Source organism: Thalia democratica, chromosome 1, assembly GCF_965202585.1.
Source record: "Thalia democratica chromosome 1, ktThaDemo2.hap1.1, whole genome shotgun sequence".
Classification (NCBI taxonomy): domain Eukaryota; kingdom Metazoa; phylum Chordata; class Thaliacea; order Salpida; family Salpidae; genus Thalia; species Thalia democratica.
This window is the reverse complement of record NC_139165.1, coordinates 55,391,143-55,401,094: the sequence shown is the minus strand read 5'-3', so window position 1 is coordinate 55,401,094 and position 9,952 is coordinate 55,391,143. Positions and strand designations below refer to the sequence as shown.

General features: G+C 26.9%; 1 protein-coding gene across 1 annotated transcript; it reads right to left on the bottom strand.

Moving 5' to 3' along the window:
• Positions 1 to 1,836: 1,836 nt before the first annotated feature.
• LOC145831290 (poly(U)-binding-splicing factor PUF60-like) lies at positions 1,837 to 4,369 on the bottom strand. The gene is made up of 2 exons (XM_082938489.1): positions 2,984 to 4,369; positions 1,837 to 2,330 (listed from the first exon to the last, which is right to left on the bottom strand). Exons 1-2 carry the CDS (start codon positions 4,340 to 4,342, stop codon positions 2,076 to 2,078), a joined length of 1,614 nt encoding a protein of 537 aa, XP_082794615.1. The 5' UTR covers positions 4,343 to 4,369; the 3' UTR covers positions 1,837 to 2,075.
• Between the last annotated feature and the right edge of the window lie 5,583 nt (positions 4,370 to 9,952).

Below are 9,952 nucleotides of genomic sequence, written 5' to 3'. Positions count from 1 at the left end.
CATGCTGACTCAAAATAATAGATTTTATTCAACAAACAATATTATGATTTGATTATTAGGTTGCAGTTTTTGAATCACTAATAACTAAGTTTTAACAATATAAAGAAATTTATAAACTTATTTTTATTTTCAATACACAAATTTATCTGTAAAATTATTTTTTTATTAAACTTTTTATGGTATGCTGATGATACTTAAGGAAAACTCTAACACGTTTTTCATATTAGTCAGCTTATTTATTACTTAATTTTAAACAAACTTGTTAAAATTAACATAATAACGACTGTCATATTACTTTTTAAATGTTATGCCTCCTACCAGAGTCGTTCTAAGACAAAGTTAACATGTGCTAAAATATTAATTTTTAACTTGAAAAGTCATGCTCTAGTATTTTGTAGCAATTTTATGATATATAATCTAGTAACTAAACCTTCTACTACAAGTATTTTACAAGTTTGAATGTTGCGACAAGTGTACAACTTTATTGCAACTTAAATTTATATTCAAGGTTGTAAAAATGTTCTAGTAAATTGTTACATTTTACCGTCTTAGCATAGTAAGTACCTGACAAACGTAGACTTGTGAAATGACGTTTTTTATGTGGGATTTATTAACCTATTGGTAATCTTTGCTGCCAGTAGGTCGCATAAATGAACTTTTACTTATTTCTATCATACATAACCGACTGAATATTCACAATTCATCAAACTTTGTAAATCTAACAATGATATGGTAAAAGAAATAAAGTTACATGCGCAGGTTGGGACACGATACTCAAACACCTTTGCAAGTAAGTTGTAAAATAAAAACTCTTGAGTAAACCTCCTAGAAACATTACAAATATAGCCTCCTTTATACTGCTGGACAATTTTTCTACTAAATACCGCACGTCATTTATGGTATAAGAGTGAAACAAACTAATTAATTCTTTAATTTTGACTTTTGAATTGAGTTTTTATTACAAATGCTTTAGTTTTTGCTTCGACCTTTTTCCAATCCAAAAGTTTAAAATGCATTGTAAATTATTACCTCGTTTAACAAATATTTTTTATAAAGTTATTTACATAAAGTAAAAGAAAGTTAATATACAAATTAAATAACTTTTGATATTCTTTTTGTTTACTTAGTTTTATAACGTATATATTATGATTAATTTTTACTATTAACTATCTAAACAGTACAAACAAAATAACTCGATAATCTTATATTGAAAAGCTCTAATACATGATAAACACAAAAAAAACTTGTTAAAACAAGTTTTTTAATGGTAAAAATATTAAATTTAGGATTGTCATTTAAGGTAATAATTTAAGTGTCATTTATATGAAGTGAAAAATCAGTATAAGTAATTACAAACTAGTTAAGGTAAAACTAAAAATATATTCAAATATAGTTATAGTAGCTATGGTAAAAAATTTACTATCAATTTGAGATTAGTTATTTAAAGATAAACAAAAATTTAACTTTAGAACTTAATATAAAATATTTTTTAAAGAAGATGAACTCAAAATATTTCATATAAAAAGTTTAATAGTCTTTAATTAAAAAAAAAAAACTTTTAAAAAATTCAAACCTTAAAAATATACACTTATATATTTGAAACTTTTAAAATAAACGAAATAAACACAATACAGGCCACAATTCATAAAAGTAAAAGAAATTTACTTGTTTATAACAGTAAATTTCCTTACTGGTTTCGTATTTCAAGTAAAAAACATTATTAAAAAATATATTTTACTTAAGAAAAAACTGTGTAAATAACTAAACTTAAGACCAGCAGAAATACTCCATTTAGAGAAAACTATAGTATAATTTTACTAATGGAAATTACCACAAAAAAACAAAAACATCTATTTACAAAAATTTTATACAAATTAAGGTGATTTTTTACAAAGCATATATTACTATGCTTTTATTTGTTTTTTAATTTGAATTTATTTCAACATAGAAACAAAAATATAAGTAAAAAATAACAAAGAATACCTAATAAAATAATTAAACCCTATTTATCTATAATCCTGAAAAAAGAAATAATCATATACTACATATTGTATAATTAGCACAACTATCCATTGCTAGTGATTACTGAAATCGCGACAATTGAACTTTTCTTGAGGAAAGTGAAGAGCTTGAATAGTGCGACCACCAAAATATCTTCCATTCAAATTAGTAATGGCACTATTACAATGGTGGTGGGTGGCAAACATGACAAATATCTTGACAAGTGCTGCACTTTGCTGGCTGGGTGGTTCTGTGTATATCACAACATCTTTAACTTGTCCGTACTTCCCACACTCTTCTGTTATCTCCTCCTCTAATGTCTCGTCAACCTAAATAATTAAAAAATAATTTTAAGAAAATCCCTACTAGATGGTCATATCAATAGATTGAATACAACTAAATTTTATCAGAAACATTTGAAAGTATTACAAATGACCTATTTTGCTCAAGTTAGTAAACACATTTAGAACTATGCTATAAGAATTCAAGGAGTATTACTACAACTAATAAATAAACTTTTAATACAATTTTGTGAAGTATACCTACTTTAGGGTGCAAGACTATTCAAATTTGGACAATTCAAATTTTAACAATTTAAATTCTTAAAAAAAATTGAAACAGCCAGAAATAAAAAAGTAATGTATATTTGTTAAATATAAAAAAATACATAGGTAGGTCATATTAATATCAACAAGCAATTTTTTTATTTTTGTAAAACATAAAATACTTTACTTAAAAATTAAAATATTTTAAAATACTTATCTTGAAAAGTATGTTACGTTTTGAAAAAAAGAAAAAAATGGCTTGTAGATTTTTAAAAGATCTACATTTGTTTTTTTTTTAACTTATATTACTTATTGAGATAGTCTTTTAAATATTTTTTTAAGAATATGAATTGTAGGAATTTGAGTTGTCCGAATTTGAATGGTCATGTAACCCCTACTTTATTATGTATGAATTTTTTTTTGATTAATTGTATTACCTGGTCGGGATTGACCATGTTAAACAGAACCATTGTACAGGTTTCATCTTTTCTCATCAGCTTTTGCATCATCAAGTGTCTTCCTCCAACACCATGAACTTTCAGATCTTCTTGGGAGCTAAGGGTGTTAGGAAGTTGTGAAATATCATACTGTGAATTTTGAGGTGGGAGAGGAGGCTGTGGAGGTAGATAACCAAAGTTAGGGTTTGGTGGATAACCACCATGTGGTGGCATGGGAGGTCTTGGCATCATCCCTGGTGGTGGTACAGGTACAGGATATTGCCCTGGTGGAGGAAATTGTTGATGGGGTGGAGGAGCAAAATTTTGGGGGCGCGGTGGTGGAGGTCGACCAAATTGCTGAATTGGATTAACAACCCCAGGTGGGGGAATGTTGTTAGGGGGAGGATTGAAATTATTCACTGCTGGCTGTACTACCCCAGGTGGTGGTACCACTGCTTGGGGTGGGGGTGGTAAAAACTTTGATTTCTTTGGAGTTGGAACAACTGGTTTAGGAGTTGGTATTTGAGTAGGAGGTGGAACAGCATTATAAGCTCTAATTGGAACGCTTGGTACATTTTGTAGTGATAATTCTTTTGGAGCAATAGCTTTTCCAACTCTTAAAAACTTTCCCCCTAAATCAAAAATATTCATACTTGCACATGCATCATCTGCTGCAGCAACAGTATCATACTCAAGAAATCCATAACTTCTATGCTGCTTTGTAGCAGTATCAATTACTAAATCACATGAAATCACATTTCCAAATGCCCCAAAAACTTCTTGAATGTCACTTTTGGAAATTTTATCATCTATAGATGAAATGTAAATGCGCTTTTGGTCCTTTCTTTCATCCAATAGTAGTTGAAGAAGTACAGCATTGTGTGGCATGTTAGCAGGACGACCAACTTTTATGGCACGAGGACCTAATACAACTCCAGCCATTTGATCCAATGCAAGTTGAGCTGCTTCTGGTGTTTCATACTCTATAAATGCAAAACTTTTATTTTTTCCTGTTATAGGATCAAAACTCATATTAAGTGTTTTAAGTGGTCCAAATGGTAAAAATGCATTCTTTACGACCTCTTCTTTCAAATCATAATCTATAGAGCCCACATAAACTCTAGTCATGAAAAGCAATGCCTGCTGGCGTTCAAGATAGTTTTGATCTCTTACAATGCCGTCTGGACCAGCAAAACCCATTTCAGCTTGTTTCTGATAAAGTTCTTGCTGCTTCTTCATCACATGAGCTACACTAACTTGACTAGCATACTTTTTAGCTTGCTGAAGTAGTCCCATTTGTGTTGGAGTCAATGAAGGCAAATTCTTGTTTGGTATTGTGTTACGAGGAAAATAAGCCATATTGCTTATTTTTTAATTAACTTTAAAATAAACCTGCTTAAACTAAATCTGGTTAAAATAAATGTAAAGTAACAATATTTATATATAGGTACTTATATATTAATAATACAAAAAACAATTAAATTTTAATTTTGTTTACTATAGCTTCTACGCTTTAAGTGTTTCATCAGAACAATAATAAAGTTAACAGCAACTTTTTTTTTAATCACAAAAATGCACACTATGACATGTCAAATAAACTTGAATAAGTTTAGGTATCTAACCTTGAAAATAACTCCTGTACAAATTAATTTATGTTTTGTCTTGTTTGTTCTTATTTTTAGTTTTGTTTTGTTGCTCTTTTTGTTATTGTTAAATATTTTAGTTCTTTTAAAGTACATATTTTGGTTGGGAAGACAGGATTCCTATCTTTCTTTTCTTTTATTTAGCAATGAATATTTTTTAATATTTTTAATTTGGTACTTTTATAAGCTGCATAAATTACATTTTTGTTGTTTTTCAGTTTTTTTTTTAGTTGTGCAGAGTACTTTCCACTCTGAATTATAACCTTTGTTTGCGTCTTTTAGTTCTCATATGTAGTTGGATAACTTTGCACAATGTCTTTTTAATTTATTATTAAAACTTTCCTTAAATTACTGTATCTATTTTTTAATGTTGTGCTTGTTGAACCCACATATAACTGTTTTTCTTTTTTTTTATATTGTAGCTTGGTAAATTATGTTGCTTACTAGGCACTTATTGTCTAAAGGGCATTTTTAGTTCCTGCACTTGCATGTTTTTTCTTGCTGTTTGAGGTTTAGGTTGTTTAATATTTTGTTATTGTGTTTAAGAACTTTTGTTTAGAAATTTTTCATGCAGCTATAAGAAATTGTTAGTGTTTTTCTCTTAAAAATTTTGTGGTATGGGTGGTTTGCATCAAAGTGTTTGTTTACTAAAGTTAAGAATTCCTTGCCTATTTTAGTGGTTTGAAAAAAGGCAGGTTGAAATAAATATTTTTTGTTGTACTTAAATATATATACAAAACACATTTATATACAGGGTTTCCAAAGGTTTTTTGTAAATTTCTTTCAGGCTTGCTGAACTTCTTTCAAGTTTTTTAAAAACAAGTTTTTTGGTCCACTTGGAGTAAAAAAATAAACTTAAAAATAAAAATAAAGTTAATAAAACAAGCCTGAGTATTATATAAAATATAAAATAAACTTCAGTCTGCCAAAATTTTGGAAAAGTCTAAGCTAGTCTGAGCTTTTCAAAAACCTGAAACTAGCTTGAGCTATTTAAAAGCTTAAAACTAACCTGAGTTATCCTGAAGGTGTGGTAATTCTGCTAAAATATTAAACAAGCATGAGTGTGTGGCAACTTTTTTTGATAGAAACTATTGTCATATGGTTCAATAAAACAATTTTTACTTTCCGGTAATAAATTCCATTTTAATTTTTAATTTCATCACTGTGCACAGTTATTCAATAAATATTAAATCAGTGTGAACAAAATTTACAATGAGTATCGAACAATTTTTATATCAAAGTACAATTTCAAAAGAACAATTATTATATCTTATTTTATTTTTGAAACAGCTGTTTAATAGTTTTAAATAATATTTGTATGCATTTTATAATAAAAAATTGTATAAAATTATTGACAGTATTTTGTGTATATTCTTTTATATAAATAAAAGATTCAAAGATTCTTTTTCTAAATGCTGGGCTCAGCTTTAATTAAGTTTGAGATCTAATGATGTACAAAACTAATTGCACTAAAAATGACATTGTTGTTGGAAAAATAGCTGGGAATTGTGTTTAAACTATACTTCAGGTTCCAACAATATTAAGATATAAAACTAATGTATCATTTTTCTATAATCAAACTTGAAAAATTGTTTGGATTGTAGTAAGGATTTACAATGTGCTTAATAATAAAAACAATGTGCTTAACTTTGTGTGGTCACATTTTTCTGTTCAATAAAAAATTTCAGAATTTAGACATATACTAACAAAAAGGTTTGACTTATGATTAGGGTGCTTATTTTTACAGCTACTTTTGATTTAGTTATGTTTCAAAAATATCATTTTATACATCATAAAGAAAATTTTATGGTGGCATTAATTGTTTAAAAATAAACCAGAATTCAAGAAAACTTACAATAAGTAATAAAAATTACATAAAATCAAGAAATCCACCATTAACCTTTCTTTAAATTGTTCAGTGTGTTTGTGTCAAAATTGGCCACATGTAAAAAGAAATCAGCTTAAAACTCCAAGTTGCATTTTTTGGATCCCATACAGTTTGCATTGTGGTGATTTTTAGAAAATTGGTTGGTGCCAAGATGAAAGTTTTTTCAAATCGTCTAAAACTTCATAAATGGTATATTTTTATGATATTTCCGAAGAACAAAATTTTTCCAGTTGGAAAATCAAAAGTAGCTGTAAAAATAAGCACCCTACTGATGATGTCATTTTAGCATAAAGCAAAAAGAAAATTAATTCTTCATAAACTTGTTGTTTTTAAGTGTCTTTACAGTTTTTTTTTATAAAAAATTTTATAAACTTTTAAATATTTTTAGCTGATTTAATAATAAAACAAATAAACTTTAAGAATCAATAAAACTGAATTTACACTGTCATTGGTAATCTTAATTTATAGCTAAATGATATTAACAGTCATTACTTTAGTTCAGGGGTTGACAAAGTATGTCCATAAGGCCAAAACTAGCCCTTGCAGGACAAATGTGTGGCTGGCATGTTTTTATTTTTAATGAGGAGTGGCAAGCATTAATTAAAAACTACTTATTTTTAATTCATAACTAGCATGTATCTAGCCAACCAGAGAAATAAAAAAAAAAATAACTAATATTAAACAGTTTTTAATGAAGAGTGAAAAATTAAATCTTATATTCTAATTAAAACTACAACTGCAGTCTGCCAAGATTTTTACTTCTGAAATTTGACATGTGACCACTAAATGCCTGCCAACCCCTGCTGTAGTTTATATTTTTAAATAAAGCTGCTTGTCAAAATTATTTTATTTAAAAAAAAATTTGAGCACAAAAACTTAGGCTATATCAAAGAAGAAGAGGTAAGTGATTTTTTATGCAAGTTTATCTTATTTCAATTATCTTTGACTTTGCTAGCAGTTGCTTTTTATTGTTTTTTTTTAATTCAAAAGTGTTTTAAGATATGATAATAAAAAGGTGAAAAAAGACAATTCAATAAAAAACCTATCTTCTCCTGCATTTTTAAACAACAATTATCAATATTTTCAGTCTGAATTTAACTAAATAATAAAATTGTGTAACAATATGTAAGTTTTTTTTTTTAAACAAGATTTTTTAGATAAAAATTTGATATTTCTATACTTTTTATCAAAGAAAACATAGTCAAAAATAAAATATAGCCAAAGCCTGGACTTACATATGCCATGAGACAAGCTCGAGTTAACATAAAGGTTTGATCTTACCTTTTAATTATCAGACTATATGCCTTGAGTAGACTGAGTCGCTGGTTTTATTTTCATTGAAACTTATCAGTCATGTAAAACCAAAAAAAAATATTTTACTTTTTGCTATAATTTTTTTTTTTTTTAACTATTTTAAAATAATAACAACTCCATTTTTTCTAACATTACAAAAAAAAGTTCATGAAAATTTATAAATGCAATTATTTTAATAAAGGAAAGATTTTAAGTTAAAAGTGAGCTTATATTGTGAAATAAAAATTATCAAACAAGTTGACTTAAAATTTAAAAGCAACAATTTTTAGACTGTTAACAGTTGGTTTACAAGTTTCATTGCTATACATACAGTATAATTTCTACCTTAAAAAAAATAATAATTTTCAAACAAACTGATTTGGAATTCAACAATACTTGACTGTGAAAAGAATACTATCTTAGAACTTTAGATAAGTTGTTAAGAAATTAAGGAGAATTTACATTTGCAGTAAATTTTTCTTTATCAGACAAATTTGGCAAAGAAAAATATTTTATGTAAAATTTTAAACTAAAACAGACTATATCTCAAAAGGCAAAAAAGTATTATATTTCATAAAAACTATTATGTATAAAATAAATTGGGTTTTGAAATAAATGCTAATTTCAGGGTTGCCACTCTTTGAGCCAAAAAATCTTCCCTGAGTGACCAAAAATTTCCCTGAGTAACCTTAAATTTCCCTGAGTTTCCCTGAGTATTTTTCAAATCTTAAAAAAAAAATTTTCTCTTCCAACACAAATTATTAATACCTCATTCTCATTTTTCTTCTTTAATAATAAAAGGAAGGTTGTATGTGTATGCTTCTGCATTAAATTTATGTAAAAAACTGTTTTCAAAAACTCAATCTTAAAAGGTTTAAACCAATTAAAAATTAAAAACTAAATTTTTGCACAACTTAGTGTAAACTTGTTAGTTAACTTTCTACATAAAAGAATAAAGTTTAATCTGTTTGACATTTTAATTGACAAAATTTAATTATACTATAATAATAATTTCACATGAAGAACTCACTTAAATGCATACATAATAACTTCATTATGACTTGTATGTCTTTCCTAGCAACTGTTCTGAATGCAGTAAATAAAACTTAAAAGCTTAACATTGTTGTAAAAAAACCTGCAAAAAGAAAGTTTAAAGAAATACCTAAAGAAATATCTCATATCAAAGTACAACTTAATACCTAACAACTGATACAAAATAATCTAAAATTAAATTTTTTTTATGTCTTTTAGGTGTTCATACACAATCTATTTTAAATAACTGAAAACATAATTTTGATTTTAAAACAATTTCACATTACCTAATAAAAAAATCTTAATACTGTTTTTTTAAGTATGCAATTTCTAAATCAATAGTTTTAATTTTATTTTCAAGTTTATTTGCGTTGTCCTTAGCAGCTATTCCTCTTGCTAATAATTCTTTCATTGCTTCTAAATCAGACTGTTTGTTGGCATCTGCAGTATATTTGTCATAGTCTTCATTCAAACATTTGAGTTGCTTTGTAAGTTTACTTTTTTGTTCTCCTAACTTGCTCAAAGCATCACCTTTATTTGGAACATTTTTAGCAAAGCGCTGTTGCTCAAGATATGCCAAATATTGGGCCCTAGAAGATTTTACAAACTTTAATAATTCAGAACTTAGTTCAACTGTGCTTGGTTCTAGACTGTTTACATATAGATGATCTTTGATCATTCTTCGGGACCTTATTGTCATCTCTCCCATATTAGTTGATATTACTTCCTTATTTAAGCTAAAGCCCCGTTCAACACTTGCCTGGCCATTGTGAAGCACAAAAACAGCCTCAAGGACTCTTGATTTATTTTTTATTATCATTATTTATATTATTTTATTATTTATATACAAAAATTTAACCTCAATTTTTTTAACAACAGTAATACAACACTAATCTGTATTCATTTTAATTTTTTTTACTGAAAACAAGTAGTTGTAAACAAATAACAAATAACTTTATTATTTAAAAAATAAGAACTAATAGTACAACATAGTGTTTTTTAAACTACATAAGTAACTAAAAATAAAAAGTTTACCAGAACTTTTCAATGAATAGTTAACAACAACTTTCATTTCTCTAAACTGTTTGATTTTACTTAAGTAAATATAAATTT

Bases quoted from the DNA above. Each gene is read 5' to 3' on its own strand.
- LOC145831290 (XM_082938489.1), bottom strand. From the start codon at position 4,342: ATGGCTTATTTTCCTCGTAACACAATACCAAACAAGAATTTGCCTTCA. The intron at 2,331-2,983 runs GTAATACAATTA...TTAATTATTTAG, and splicing joins ACATGGTCAATCCCGACCAG to GTTGACGAGACATTAGAGGA.